At 43.6% G+C, this 15,628-nt stretch overlaps 1 protein-coding gene across 5 annotated transcripts in view; it reads right to left on the bottom strand.

Annotated features, from left to right (window-relative positions):
- Positions 1 to 3,696: 3,696 nt before the first annotated feature.
- SCN10A (sodium channel, voltage gated, type X alpha subunit) overlaps positions 3,697 to 15,628 on the bottom strand; it is a 94,103-nt gene continuing 82,171 nt past the window's right edge. For all 5 annotated transcript variants that reach the window (XM_012735255.1, XM_012735256.1, XM_012735257.1 and 2 more), the window contains 3 exons: positions 15,302 to 15,406; positions 10,371 to 10,641; positions 3,697 to 7,028 (listed from right to left, as the gene is read on the bottom strand). In XM_012735255.1, coding sequence (XP_012590709.1) covers positions 5,812 to 7,028; positions 10,371 to 10,641; positions 15,302 to 15,406 — 1,593 coding nt within the window. In that variant the 3' untranslated portion in view covers positions 3,697 to 5,811. The remainder of the gene's footprint in view (positions 7,029 to 10,370; positions 10,642 to 15,301; positions 15,407 to 15,628) is intronic.

Here is a 15,628-nt window from a genome sequence, read left to right as displayed (position 1 = left end):
TTACTCCAATTGAAAGCTGGGGAAGTGATGGGAGTGCGGTTTTACGGTTTTACTTGGGCTAGGAATCTTTGCTATTGTATGCCTGCAAAGAATTTGCATGGCTATCAGGTGGCTCAGTCAGGGGCCAAGGTAGGGGCAGCCATTGTTTGAGTCTCTCAGGATGCTTCCCTCTTCTTATCATCACAAAACTTTTCTATTTGGGGTCTGCTCTCAGCTTCGTTCTTGTTCTCAGGGTGAGCACTGGTCCTGGAAGGGCCAGGATTATATGATGCATTACTTAGAGAATGGGATATGACCTGGGACCATGGCACACCTCCCTGGGAATTTTGCTGGAATTATTGGGAAGGAGTCAGGTTTCTCTTCTGAGATCACAGATGTAGAAGATTCACAGCGTAATCTTTACCATCACACCAAGTGAGCCTGCCTGAGAATGGAGCAGATTCAGAGAAAGCAGAGCCAGGAGGGGGCTGCTGGGATCCCTATGGCGTCATTTGAGCTCTTGAATTCAGCTGAGCCTGAATCCAACAGCCTCTCCAGCCGCCTGTTTAATAGATGAAAGTATTTTCTCCCTTTTCCCCATATAAGAATTTGGGTTGGATTTCTAGCTGGACTAATACCAGATGAGTATGTAGAGATATAATGAGATATTTCTGTGCCGATAGGTAAAGAGCTGTTGCCGCAAGTGTTCCCCAGCTTCCTGCCCCTCTAATCTCTCTTTTGGGACATTCCTCTCGATTTCTCCATGACCCAGTAACTCAGGGACTAGTGCCCAGCTCAGAAAGGAGCATTTCAGCAGCCTGCGTTAGCGATATGGTCAGTGCTGTTTTGTTCCTGGGCCAGGCGGGCAGTTAAATGCTTAGTTAGCCCCCATGACAGCACCCGAAGGAACCCAAAGGGATTCAAACTTTGTCCCCTGTGTGACTGCATTCTACTCACTCCCCCACTCCCTGCCACGAATGCTTACAATCATTTGATTACATTTTCTCAAATTCTGCCCACTGGCTACCCACTCTGCCTTTCGAAGTTGCTATTCCCTTTCTTTAGAATTTCCTTTTCAGTTACCCTCATTGAATTTCTCCTTTTCCAATTTAGTTCAGATAATCCAAGTCTGAGATATAAAGCCAAGGCATAATTCAGAATGCCAGCTAGTAACTACTTCTGTGAAAGAGGAGAATCAAAGTTAAGTCCCTGAAATTTGTAAAAATTGTGATGTGCAACATACTGAAAAGCCCATTAGACATATATGTTAAACTACATAGTTATAAAGATGACACTCATAGAAAGAACCCCTTGGTGAGGATATACAACATCGCCAGACACAAGTGAGTCTTCCTTACTGATAGCCTTTATCCTGGTTATGATAACTGGTTCATTCAGTCCTTAATAACACATTTAATTTTGCCTGAAAGTAACTAGACAATGGATAAATGGATTGAGATGATATGATACGTACACATAATAGAATACTACTTTGTCACAAAAAATGAAACCTTTTTGGCAACATGGATGGACTTTGAGGGATAAGCTAAAAATATATGTCAGAAGGAGAAAGAAAAATACCATATGATATCACTTTATATTTCACTGTGAAATATAAAGAAAAGCAAATGCAACCAAATAGATGAGAAATTATACCCCTGAAACCTACATAGAGTTGTAAACTAAAGTTGCCTTAATTTTAAAAAAGTCACAGCACATATTATTAATGTATTCTGCTGCTGACTGGGTTGTTCATGGGGCTGCTTCTTGTTTGGGTCCGTTATGAGCAAAGTTGATAAGAAATCTTGTATGTACCTTCTAGTCTGTGCATGGACTTCTCTAAGCTTCACATCTAAGAGTGGAAGACCCGAGCCATGGATATTAGTGTATTTAACTCTTCTAGTAAAGTAAGACTGTTTTCCAAAGTCGTTGTGCCTATTTGCGTTCTCCAGCAGGGCACAAGATGGTGTCACTCTACATTTCGACAATCCTCTGTATTTGTCAGACTCTAAAAGCTTTATGGCTCTGCTAGGTGTAGTGTCTTAGACTATGGTTTTAATTTGCATTTCACTAGTTTGGTCACCCTTTGGTATTTTGATTGGTTATTCGGCTTTCCTCTTTGGCAAAGTGCCTCCTCAGATCTCATGCCATTTTTTTTGTTTGTACTGTACCCTCTATTTTGTATTGATTTGTAGAAGTTAATAAAAATCTTCTTGGAATATTGGACATTTGTTGGATGTAAATGCTTTAAAATGTGCTCCCACTCTCCAGTTTGCCTTTTCACTCTATTAATGGTTATATTTTAATGAACTATATCCTAAACTTTAAAATAGTCAAATTTATTGGTCTTTATTCCATGGTCTTAAAGATACTTTCCTCAATTATATTCTAAAGGCTTTTAGATTTGCCTTTAAATTTTTAGAATTGCTTTTCTGTTTGGAATTGATTTTAAAGTATGGTTTTAGGGAGGGGGATCCCGTTTAATTTCTTTCTCTTATGAAAACACAACTGTCCTAGCGCCACTTGTCACAATGTCATCTTTCCTTCACTGCTGTGCAACGCATCTTTGTCATCTACAAGTATCTGCATACTTTGGTCTGTAACTTTTTGTTACTGATTCTCAGCTAAATTTGATTATGCTCTGAAAACATACTTTATATGCTTTTATCCCTTGGAAATGTTTGAATTTTACTTTATGATTGAGTATGTGAACTATTTTTGGAAAAATTCTGTAATACTTGAAAAGAACACATATTTTATAACTGCTTGACTTATATAGTATATCTTTTTCTGTTCCTTCATTTACTTAACCTATTTTCATTACCTTAAGTTGTAGATCTGTCTCTGTATAAATACCTTTTACTTGAATTTAAAAATTATGGCTGACAGGGCCTTCCCTTGTGGTGTAGTGAGTTAAAGCACAGCACTAAGAAGCTAAAGCCACTTCAGCATGAGTTCGATCTCTGGGCCGGAGGTGACCACATGGTGCGGCAGACCTCTCCTGACCCGCGGCTGCTCTGCTCAGCATCGTGCTTCGTCGATCTGCCTGTTCTGCTCCCTGCTATCTGGTGAATCCTCTCAGCACCCCTGCACCTCTGGCCTGTACCCCAGCTCTGCATGCACAAATAAATAAATCTTTTTAAAAATTATGGCTGATAATCTTTATTGTTTTTATTTATCCACTTATTTATTTAGCCACTTATACTTAATATAACTGCTGATATATTTGTGATCAAATAGCCTACATTACTCTGTGTTTTCTACTTGCTTTTCTTGTTGTATATATCACTTTCATCCTCTTTCTTACCTTACTTTTTTGATTGCCTAAGTATTTCTTGGCATATTTTCCCTCTGGCCTACTTTTGAAATGATATACTGTTTCTGTTCGTGGCAATACAAGTAATTAAGTCATGCATTCTCAACTTACTAAAATCTAACAATAGTAAAAACTTTTACTTTCCTCCTGAATAAAAATAAAGCTTTAGAATTCTTATCCTACTCACATGGTCCCAAATTTCATGTCAATGTTGTCTGGTATTTGGACAATATTTTCATGGTTTTCAAAGGGAAGGATGATGCAAATAACTTAGCTCATTACCATTAGAAACATGGGAATTACATCTTTTTAAACTTTCAGTCAGTGTTCAGCTGCAGGTTGAGGACCTACCTTATTAACTTTACATCCCCAGGACTTAGGAAAGAGACTTTACCTTTCTCTAAGCATATCAAAGCCTCTATTTCCAAATAAGATCACATTCACAGATGACATGATTAGGCCTTCAATATAGCTCTTTGGGGATACCACTTGATTCAAAACAAGGAGAAAATGTAATAAGAATATCTTTAAGAATATCATCTACTTTATAAAACTGGTCTGTTGTTTGGGTCCATTTATTTATTAAAGATAACAGTGTAAAAGTACTTCAAATATCAGCTTCAACTTTACAGTTTGCCTTTTCACTCTGCTAATGATAAGCCAGTGCCCTAAAATTCTCTCTCCACCCAGCTGTCTTATAAACACTTGGGCTGGCTTTCTCTCAGATAGCATTTTCATTGACTGCATGGAATTTAGATGTTGAGGAAGCTGTGCAGTCAATATCTGCTTAGTGGGGCTAGGAAGGAAAAATTATTTTGTCTGACACATCTTTAAGACACAAACCAGGCATCTAGAGAACAACTCATTTGTACTGGGATAGCCTGCATGCTCAGAAATTCCATCATTGTCTTATTAACTACATTTGTGGGTGTTAGCAACTCCCAACACATTTCTTGAAAGACTCCTTTGATCCCTGGTGAGTCAACAGCAATAGAAAAAGAATAGTAAGACCCCAGAAGACCTGTATCATGAGGCATAGAAAGTATTAGCCTCTACGCTTTATAATTGTATAAATGTAAACTCTTGTAAATGATCAAATAGGTATCAAAAAATTTACCTGATCATGGTGATTGTAGCAGGGGCTGTCCCAAGAATTAGAAGAAGATGACTGCCATCAGGACTATACAGTGTGTCACCGAATATGTCCTATGTTATCATACAAATTCCTCATCATAAGTCCTGCCTCATCATAAGTGCCTTTGGTTTGAAAATTCTCTGACAACCTTAGCTTCATTCATCACATAAGCCCAATTAACCCTTTGGGGCTTAACTCCCATTATCCCTTGGACTTACAGCAGTGCCTGTCATAAAATAGATACTTAATAATGGTTGTGGAATGAATTAAATAAAATATTGTTCATAACTTTTATCTTTCAGAACATCTTTTTCAAAATAGCCCTTTTCTTTTGATTATATTAGTTTTAGAGTCCTGGTCCAAGTAGGAATGTGAAAACCTTTATCCTTAAAGATTATGATATGTGAAAAGGGTTCTTGAATGTACCGAATAGCTATCTCTTTAGCTGCACAGAAAAATAGTTAGGCCATTGCAGCTTCAAAAGGGAGAGGCATCTCTCCTCTAAGCTGGGACGGGGCACCACTGAATTCTACAAGAGATGCAAGGGCTATGAAGAATATCTCTGTGTCTCCCACCCTCCTAACCCCCCCTCCCATTTTACAAATAGGGACACCAAGGATCAGAGGGGAAAAAGCTTGACCAAGCTTGGAAAAGGCTAGCCAATCAATAGGATTTAGGATTTTAGGATTAGAACAAGCTCCTAGACAACACCCCATGCCCTACTCAGCTGCAAGCTCAAACTTCAAAACATCAGGAATCCTGAAAGTGAAGAAGTGATTTACAATATATGTCAATATCACATAATTTTTAAATACAGTGCTTTAAGATATAACATTGGTCTTGATATAACTTTAAAAATATTAATTTTAATGAATACCTCAAAGGCCTTGCATGACACAGACCACAGGCATGACCCCAGAAAGGAGCAATTGTCTGGCAGCTCACAACATGCAGCCATGCAAAATCCTAAGTTACACTAACCAGTCTCCACATGGCGTTTCACAGAGGACTACCTTGAGCCTTTAGCAACATCCTTGCTATATATCTTTGGAAGTTGCAGTGCCGAGAAGTTTGTCTCGGTAAATGAAAACTCTGGTCAAAGTCAATATGAAAGGACCAGGACATGTTCTGGAGGTCAGGGGACCTGTCAACTGATACTGAAACACAAACGGGAAGTCACCATGGCTCTGCCCTCGGTTTCTGACTCCTGTCAGTGTCGTGGGGCCTCTCCAAAGGTGGGTACCAGTGCTGTCTGCCCAGTTCCATTGTGACCAGTGGCATGCATTGATGAGGCGGTAGCTGGTTGCTACCTGTCCTGGGAAAGGGTTATTATGGAGGAGAAGGTCACACCAGAACTGGATCTGTACATGCTGAAATGTCCTCACTGGGACCCAGGGGCAGCTGCTTTCTTACTGGTATCTTCATCCTGGTTCTGTATCAAGCCAGAGGTGTTCATGTCGACTTGATCACTCAGGCCTTTCGTGACACTATCATAAGAGGGGGGGAAAGATGTAGCAGAAGCGGTTGCAGATTTTCCTGGGAGCACACCATTTTCATTTGCCATGAATGCAACAAAGGCTTCATCCGTGGGAGATTCAGCCTCCTCCTCAGCCCTGGGAATGCCTGGGGGATCAGAGGCTGTTATGGAGCGGTGCAGCATGTAGCTCCGATAGGCTTTTTGAATCACAGTGGCTGAAACGTCTTCTTGTTTCCATCGAAGCGTGGTTGCTATTGGCTCATAGGATGCTTTTGAAAGATTAGTTGCCATAAATTTCTCCTCCATATTTGCCTTCAGAGAGTCCAACTCCCCAGATTCTCCCAGAACATTCCTGGTGAAGGCAAAAAGGATGTCCAAACAGTGAATCTTATCTCCGGGCACCAAGGGCAGGTCCATTTGGATCAACACATTCCGATTGGGTTTTGGGATCCTCAGGGGACCAGTGAGGGTGTCTGCAAAGTCTGAGAGGGCAGAAAAGGTAATAAACTGGGTGGCTTCTGGGTCAAACTTCTCCCAGGTCTCATAGAACATGTCAAAATCATCCTCACTCAGAGGCTCAGTGCTCTCCTCTGTGGCCACATTGAAGTTCTCCAGAATCACTGCGATATACATGTTGACCACGATGAGGAAGGAGATGATGATGTAGGTGGTGAAGAAGAGGATGCCCACAGCTGGGCTCCCACAGTTCCCTTTTGTGCCATTGCTGTTGGGCAGGTCGGGGTCGCAATAGGGGGGCCCTGTGTTGAGGATGGGGCTGAGGAGGCCATCCCAGCCAGCCGACGTGGTGATCTGGAAGAGACACAGCATGCTGTTGGCGAAGGTCTGGAAGTTGAACATGTCATCAATGCCAGCCTCTGCCCTTACATGGGCGAAACTGGCCATGCCGAAGATGGAGTAGATGAACATGACGAGGAAGAGCAGCAGCCCGATGTTGAAGAGGGCCGGCAGGGACATCATGAGGGCAAAGAGCAGTGTGCGGATCCCCTTGGCTGCTCGGATCAGTCTGAGGATGCGGCCAATGCGAGCCAGGCGGATGACTCTGAAGAGTGTCGGAGAGAAGTAATTTTCCAGTGACTTAAGAATTGCAGAAAACACCAGGCCTAAGAAGAGGGGGAAATGATCTAATTAGAGCTTGCAACCATAAGCCCTGACATGCTGACTGTGATCACACTCCCTGGTCTCTGCTGCCTGTGAACCTCCACGCGAGCATCTGTACTCTAGGGCCCCAGGCCCCCAGAGCACACATGGTAGTTGGCACAAAGAAGCTGATTTGCAAGCATGAACTGCGCAGTCCTTTCCTCTTTAAGTAAGCCTCACCCTGGCCACCATGGGCTTATCTTGCTCTCCCCTTGGAATATTTTCTCCTTGGTCAGCCTCTGGGGTGAAAACCCTACCTCCTGCTGTCCAGTGTGATAGGAAGTGACCATATCACAGCTCATGTGTGCAAAGGCCTTGTCTGTTTCCTTCTGGAATGTAGCCCTACTTGTTCCTGAGACTCCAGCATTTGGGCTGTGCCTTTTCCTCCATCCTGGTACTGTGCTCTGTGAAGGCCAGGACCCCCTGTGGCTCACCCCCCTATCTCCTACTGTGAAGATTGACTCAGTTCCTGGTACATGGTTCTGTGGATAATTGTACAGAGCCTGGTATTAATTATAAGGGGGGCTGAGGAGTGGGGCAACTTGCTGACAGCTAAAGCAGAATGGCTTTGAATGGCCAGCTGTCTGCATAATGGCTTCTGTTTGTTTTTTTCGTTTCCAGCTGTGTTTGAACCTAACATTGGGGCCTGTAGATGGGCTTGTTTAGGGCCAGTCACAGACCTCCAGCTTGACTATGAAAAGGCTAGAAGTGTGGAGAATGTGTATGTACACTTCTCTCTTCATGACTGCGGAACATGGTCACGGTCACCTGTGGAGGCCTTGGGGCCAGCAGAGATCAGGTAAGATGGGACTCAGGGACACCGTAGGGGCACGGTGGCAAGTACTCCTTGCAGGGCCCCTTGGCCTTTTGCCCTTCTTGCCTTTTGTCATATGAATATGAGTGGTCACAGTATTGTGTCGGGAGGAGAAAGAAAATGGGAGGAAACTCAGGAAATAATTACAAGTTTGGATTACAAAACCTTTGTAAGTCCCTTTCGTAAATTTAACTGGGACATTTTATGCTGTGGGGTACATTATGTGTCCTTATAATTACTAAGATCCTGCCAGCCAACCAGTCTACTTCAAGGAGAATGAGTCTTTATACTCATAACAATTAGATGCTCAATACGTGTTTTGCTGGTGGGAGGAAAGAGAGGGAGAGGAGGAAGGACAGCAGGATGGACAGGTGGGTTCTTCTACTTTATAGCTATCTCAATGGCTGATTTCCAGTGTTGTTGTATAGGACCTAGTAGATAAAATATCTCCATCATGAAATTGAGTATGTTGAGTATATTTTATTTCTAAGGTACTGATAGGGGAAGTCACAAAAGCAAACTATCTTCTCTAATAGAGCATCAAAATAGCCTTTAGATTACCTCATTTTGAAAGGCAGACAAACAAATCAAACTGCCCACAAACAAACTAACACCAGCAGTAATAGGAAAACAAAACAAAACAAAAATAAATTTAAACCCTCCAAGCAAACACGATCCAAGACGGGGTTTCAGCAGCAGAGTGCAGTGACTGATTATGTGCTGCCAAGTTGTATATAGATGCTATTAGCTCTTGATGGTAAATCAATGGAAAATTAAATCTATAGTTATGCTGTGATGTGCAAAGCAAGCAGGTCATCATGGAACAGGTCAGGATATATTTATAATGCAAAGCAAAGCTGGTGCACTGGAATTTGGCCTTTATAGGGCCAAACTTTGGCTAAACCACAGAAGACCAAGGAGAGACCAGTAGTTGTTGGCGGGAGGCAGTTCAGCTGGGGAACAGTAGTAGCCTGGTCTAAATTCAGCTCCTTCCTTTAAAAACTCTGTGACCTTGCATAACTTGCAAAACTCTGAGACTTAACTTTGAAAATAGAAAGCAAAGAACTCTCCTTCACAGAGCTAGTGGGAAGATCCATACAGCCCAGCCTAATCTCAGAAGTCAGCAAGCACTTGACTATGTGGCCCTGTTCCCACTTTAGCCTCTGAGTCTACTCATTTTCTCTGAATATTATTGGTCACCAGACACTGGGTCCGTCATTAAACCACACTCAGGCTAGGCCATGACAGCATTGATTTCTTGGCATTGACCCCTTGACTTCTTCATCACTGGTGTTCTCAAAGTGGACAGCATGGAGATTTTATTCTAGACTGTTGACTTAAGAGTCTCCTTTGAGGACATCCCTGGGTGCATGGGTTAAAGTCTCAGCACTGTTACGATATCTCCTGCCACTGCAGCATGAGTTCAATCCCTGGCCAGGGAGCTGACCCACACATGGCACACAAGACCTCTCCTGTCTCAGCCACTGCTACCCTCAGCAGTGTATTTCAGTTGATCCTCCTGTTCTGCTCCCCATTCTGTCTCTGATGAATCCTCTCACCTCCTCACCCCTGGCCTACACCCCAGTTTTTGTATGCATAAATAAATAATTCTTTTAAAAAATAAAAAGAATCTCCTTTGTATGTTTCATCCTAGTCTTTTTTCAGTTTCCAGAAAGTGTTAAGGGGAAGGATGTCCTAAAGGAACTCTGCAGAGTCTTATGGACTCCACCCCCTACTCCAGCTTTCTGGACCCTACCTCCTACTCCAGTGATTGGAAACTACAACTCTCAGCAGTACCAGGGAGAGAACTGCGAGGATCCAAGGGCAGACTAGCAGGAATTCTGGGACATTGGGGGATAAATAGGGCGCTATTGCGTCTCTCACTTGGGAAAATGGCTCTCCAGACTGTGTGACTCAGTGTTTTCAGTCAGCTGAGCCTGTAAGGTATTCCAGTTATTTTGTATCCCACTCTCTTTCCCTGGGTTGTTTCCTATTCCTTTCCCCTTTTGTAAATAAACCCGTTATGGACACTTTTGTGTGTGCCTGCAGTATAACTGAATTTTGAGTTTGCGGGTGAGGCCCCACAGACAGGCAGCCCAGTCCATTCTGGGCTACCCTGTAAGAAAAGTATCTTATGATTCATCTCACAATGTATCCCTCATCCTCTGCTTAAAGACCAGGCCCACCAGGCTCTATCATCTTAGGTTCTGTGTAGGAGTGATTGTTTCCTCTTAGCCCCAAAGTTTTGGTGATGGGCTGTGTACACATTAGTTGCTTGAAAACACTTCTCAACAGCCCACAGCATCTCTGCATTTCACTGAGAGGTCTAGGAATATTGAAATCCCACCATTCTTGGAAGTCAGTAAATACGGAGTTCCTCTAATACATCACACGTGTTTAAAACGATGTGTGGTTGTCCCCCTGGTTTTGAGAAGAGAAGCCAAAATAACCCCAAGCAGAACTGGGCCTCCCCAGTTGCAATGCCACTTACTCCCAATGGAGAGGATCACAACAATGAAGTCAAACACGTTCCAGCCGTTGGTGAAGTAGTACTGCCTCAGGGCAAACATCTTCAGTACACACTCCGCTGTGAAGACAGCCACAAAGAACTGGTTGATTCTGTTAAGGACTTTTGTCTTCTCTTCACTCTGTACATCAGTCTCCACCATCATGGTGACCATGTTGAGGCAAATGAGAACCATGATGACGATGTCGAAAGCTTGTCTGGTCACTATGTCAAAGACGAAGCCCTGGTACTTGTTCTGAGAAAACGAGATGAAAGCAACAGAATAAATCAGGCATCTGGGGGCATTGTGGGGGTGGGCAGTGTCGCCATAGATAGATTATTTTTTTAAAAGTCTGTCTCTTTTGTTTCCCTCACATTCCACATTCAAGCAGAAGGCAAGCCCTGTCCTTAACTCCTTCCAAAATCACTCTTAGTTGATTCTACATCACTGACTCTTTAGCTTTTAAAACCAGCAGGCACCTTGCCCTTGACCCTGCTCCCCCTTCTATTTGCAATGTCCTTCCAGTTCTACATTTTGGCTGTCTAATCCCCCCCAATAGTTTCAAGTGATCTTTATGCTCCCTCTTCAAGCTCCAATTCCTCCAAAGTTTTCCTTCATCCCATCACATCAGAACATTTCACACTGCTCTGTCTTTAGGCTTCCCACAGTCTTTCAGTCTCAAGTTTTAGCATTTTGTGTATGGTTTTCTTCCGTACTACTGAGGTCAGGGGTCATGTCTTTTTTAACTTTGTGTCCCTCTGGTGCCCTGAATAGAGCAAGAGCTCAAGAACTGATTGCAAAAAGTTTGCTGTGAGGATAAAGTTAAGGGTACTGGTGTGACTTATTTCTGCAAATGCCCTCTCTATTCCTGAGACTGCAGAGAAATGTTCAAATGCAGGTACAGGCAGTGGGGTCAGGTCTTGATATCTGGAGGCAGGCAGAGTAGCCTGGGTAATTGAAAAATCATTTCTATTCAGCTTTTTAATGGTGTTTTAAAAAAGCTCCTGGTAGGAATTCCTACCAGGAATTTCCAGAGCTAGAGGGTAGACTTGAGGCCCTCCTTATTCCCTACTGTCACTTCCAATGACACTTCTAGGAAGTGACAGATTCCTACCGGAAGTGACAGATTCTCCCATGTCATGTAAAACCCTTCCTCTTTGGAAGCTTGTATTACCTAGCTAGCCATCTTTACCTCTTTTTCATCGCTGCCACTTACCAACCTCATGGTCCCTCTGCTTCATTACTGATGAGTGGGGCTCTTGGCCATACTTGGCCACTCTAGGCTATTATCGCTCAGGTACCGAGCTAAATCTCTATAATGACCTAGTTTTCCCTAACTTAAAGAACAATCTTCATGAACCACCTCTTCCTTCCCTCAGCTACCATCTTTTCTTCCCAGTGTCACAGCTAAATTTCTTGAAAGAGTTGTGTGTAATCACTGTTTCGACCCACCCCAACATTGTCTCTGTCCCATGCTGCCACTGAAATGGTTCCTCTGAAGATCATGAATGACCATTTGCTTCACCTTGAAGCCCTCCTTTCTTGGTCCCCATCATCAGATGCTTTCCTGGTTCTTTACTTGCCTTTCTGGATGTTCTTCCTCGACTCTGCCTTACCCAACCTTATTCTGTGAGATCTCCTCAAGGCTGAGTCCAAGGCACTCTTTGCTCTTCAACCCATTCTTTCTTCCTTGGCAATGTCTCAAGTCTATGAACTAACGTGTACATGCTTTTTGCTAATTGTTTTTCTGTGTCTTTGGACAGCAGACTCTGTGAGGGCAGGCACTGTGCATCTTGCTCACTGCTCTGTCCCCAGTGTCTACATAGTGCCATGCACGCCATCAGCACTCAGTAAGGAGATGAATAAATGGATGATTATTTATATTCAAATAAAATTATGAAACCACTGCCCTAGGTTTGATTAAATTTAATTCTGTATAACAGGAACTTGATGAATGTATACTGTGTGCGTGAGTGGCTGTGAGGCAGATGAGAGGAATTAGTCCCAGTAGCTTACAGCAGGCAGAAGAGAGAAGGGCTATAACAGAAGTTGCCTTTTGTCTCATGGTGGGAGTGAGCTGACACCCTGTGTGCTTAAAGCAAACAGTTAGACTCAATGGTCTGGGTCTAGGCAGAACTGATGGCTCATGTCTTCTCTGAATGGGAGGGGGATTCCATTTCATCCTTGAAAATGGTGAAAAAAGTAGACCCACTAATGGTCACATGACTTCTAATTAATCAGAGCTGGCAACAACATTGCTAAGTTCTGGGCATTGAGTTTGCCCTGAATATTCAGCTTCTGGGGCTTGGAGCAACTGACCTTCTGCTCCTGGCTTAGCCTGTGGCCAGGGATCAGTTCCTTTGCAACCCTCAGGGCTCTTAGAGATGATGAAGTGGGTGACTGATGATGTGATATTCTCAAGCCTATTATTATCCTATAAAGTCAAGTATGTGAAACCTTCTTTCAGTGATTTCTGCAGCAGGGAATGTTATAGAATAAGACTTTCCAGTCTTGTGTCAGTATCAGCCTTATGGATGAAGCAAAAGATTTAGAACTTGGGTTTCACCAGCCTCAACTATTAGTATATATATGTCCCAACATGGTCACAGGTTGACCCTGTCATGCAGTGGCACCCAAGTACCTATGAGGCAGAATGCCCAGTGCTCTGCTTATCTGACCAGCTTGACCTACTGAGACCCTGGCACCAATAATTTAGTGTCTAGGAAACAGGAGCTGCAAAGGTGAGTTTTAGGTGGGAATAGGAATCTCTGTTTCCCTTCAGGTTTTTTTTTGGCCCTGGACTTTAAGGAGGGCAGATGATCAGAGTTGTGACTGGGAGGTGGCCTGACACATGGACACTGGCCAGGAGCTAGGAAGGGCCAGGCCTGTAGGCTAGGGGGCAGCTATCTGCAGGTGTTGCTGGAATCTGTTCTGGAACTTTCTTTGTCAGCATCCCTCAGGCTTCAAGGTCTGTGAAAGTGTTTCAGCTATCCTAAGGGGAACGAGGGAAAGCGTATTTGCCATGCTTGGTTTTGAATATGAAAGAGGGAGTGATGTTCTTCCACTAAAGTTAATATAGTGTGATAGTTGATTAGTAACACCCCTACACATCCAATTCCTGGTGAGTCTCGGAAACACAGCTGGGCCATGAGATCACACTGCAGACCTCCCCAGTGCCAGCCTCAGAGGATCTTGGCTATGGCTTAATTAGGACAAATTATGACCTTGTTATTGGCCTTTCTGCCTAGTCATTGACTTCTCCTAGTGTAGTTTCTGGAACTCTGACATTAGAGTCCTACCCTGTGTTAAGATAATGGCCTTCTGAATTGCAGTTCACCCTGTCCCAGGGAAATCACCTTCTTTGAGAGGTGGAGGTTATGGTGACTGTAGGGTTGGCAATAAGAGGGGAGCAGCTGAGATGCTATAGAGAATTGAACAGTATGTGAGGGAGGTACCAAAAAGCATCATGATTCTGCCCAAATTTACCCCTAGCATCAAAATCCTTGGTGTCTACTTCACATGTGGATTCAGTACTAGTTGAGGCCCTAATATTGGCCATCATTGCTTGTTTCTCAAAAAGTCGCAGGATCTTTCTCCCATAGCCCCTTGACTTGGCTGGCTGTGCCCTGCCTTTTACTCACATCTTTTATTTTAACTTTGAGCCTGTTGCTGACCATTGGACTGGTCGACAGAAGGATGTCCCCTGAACCTTAGGGACTTCCCATCAGGCTCACCCAAACCCAGTTATCTGGGTCTCATGGGAGTTTTGGAAGGAAACCTTTTCTCCTCTAGAAGTCTGACCATCTTACCATTCCTCCCTGTAACACTTCTTGTCATAACTGAGAATCATAGTGCATTTATGACCACTACTTCCAAGTAAAACGTATCAAAAGTCAAAACTTTTTTTCTCTTATAAATGTTTTCAAGAACCTGTGCTCATGAAAATTTTAGTAACTTATGAAAACCCCATGCCTTGATTTAGAGGTCCTAATGCCTTGGCTGATAGGATGTATGTCTCCTGATTCATTTAGGAAAAGGCCTGCTCCTTTGTTGAAGGTCCTGAGGCTTTGGCCTTGTGTGCAGAAGGGCTAATGGGGCTGTCCATGGGCTGTACCTGTAGTTGTCTTCATAAATGATGCATCCTAACCACAGAAAGGTTATGTAAAGGTTCAAAATGCTAATCCACTCACTAGAGTGCATGCAGCTAGCTCTTGCTGATAGGTTTAGCTGTACATTTCTAACCTGGTAACAGTCTCATTTGCACCCTGCTCATCTACTCTCAACAGGTAACAACCATCTTGTGGTGGAAGGCTGAGAAGAACTTAGGTGGTATCGTGTGTGGTTTGGCTGCTATATTTAGTGGAGGGAATTAGAGGGCATATGTCTCAGGGTCTTTGCAAACTAGGAGTCATGGTGGAGAATGGCTCTTAAGTTTTGGTCAATCTTTAAACACTAGAGTGGGATTTTTTTTAGTTCCTGTTGTGCCACCTTATCAAGACCATGACCAAAACCAAGATTGCTGAGGGGTTTGGGCCATTTCCTCTCTGTTCACTGGTAGGCCTCAAGTGGAATCTAGGGTGAGGCTGGACATCCATTGCAACCTAGATCATGATGCAAAGTCACAGACACTTCATATTATGGCTCTAACTGCCCTTGCTATCGAGTCTAATCTGCCCCAAGCCTGTCCTGGAATTCCCTCAGCAGTCTATTTGGAACACTTCAGAGGTAAATTCATGCCGAAGACCAGAGCTGCTGCTTCTTCATCCCTATTTCTTCAGCCTGGGAACTCTCATTCCCCAAATCAACCCAGATCTCCTCCTCCACAGGGAGCACTGTCAGGCTGCTGACCCACACAGACCTAGGCTGATGAGTCGGCGTTCTAGGCATGCTCTGCTAGAGAGCAACCTGGGCTCACCAGGGGGCGTGGGATGGGCTTCTGAGGCTTCTTGGAGCCCAGCTTCTTCATGGCATTGTAGTATTTCTTCTGCTCCTCTGTCATGAAGATGTCCTGGCCCCCTAAGTGCAGAAGGAACAACAAATTGCTGTTATTAAACCGCCAGAATCCCCTGATGATACTCAAATCAGAGCATGCAAGCAGCAAAGGACATTGCGATCTTCTCTTCTCTCTGAAAGGGCCTTCTTCCCTATCCCAAGGAGACCTGGATTCTACCAGTTTGGGTTCTTAGCCCTCCCTAAGCTGCCTTGACTTAGTGCTCTGGAGGCCAGACATAGACAGCGAATG

Source organism: Condylura cristata, unplaced genomic scaffold (assembly GCF_000260355.1).
Source record: "Condylura cristata isolate star-nosed mole 26May11 unplaced genomic scaffold, ConCri1.0 scaffold00004, whole genome shotgun sequence".
NCBI lineage: Eukaryota > Metazoa > Chordata > Mammalia > Eulipotyphla > Talpidae > Condylura > Condylura cristata.
This window is presented reverse-complemented; position numbering and strand designations above follow the sequence as displayed.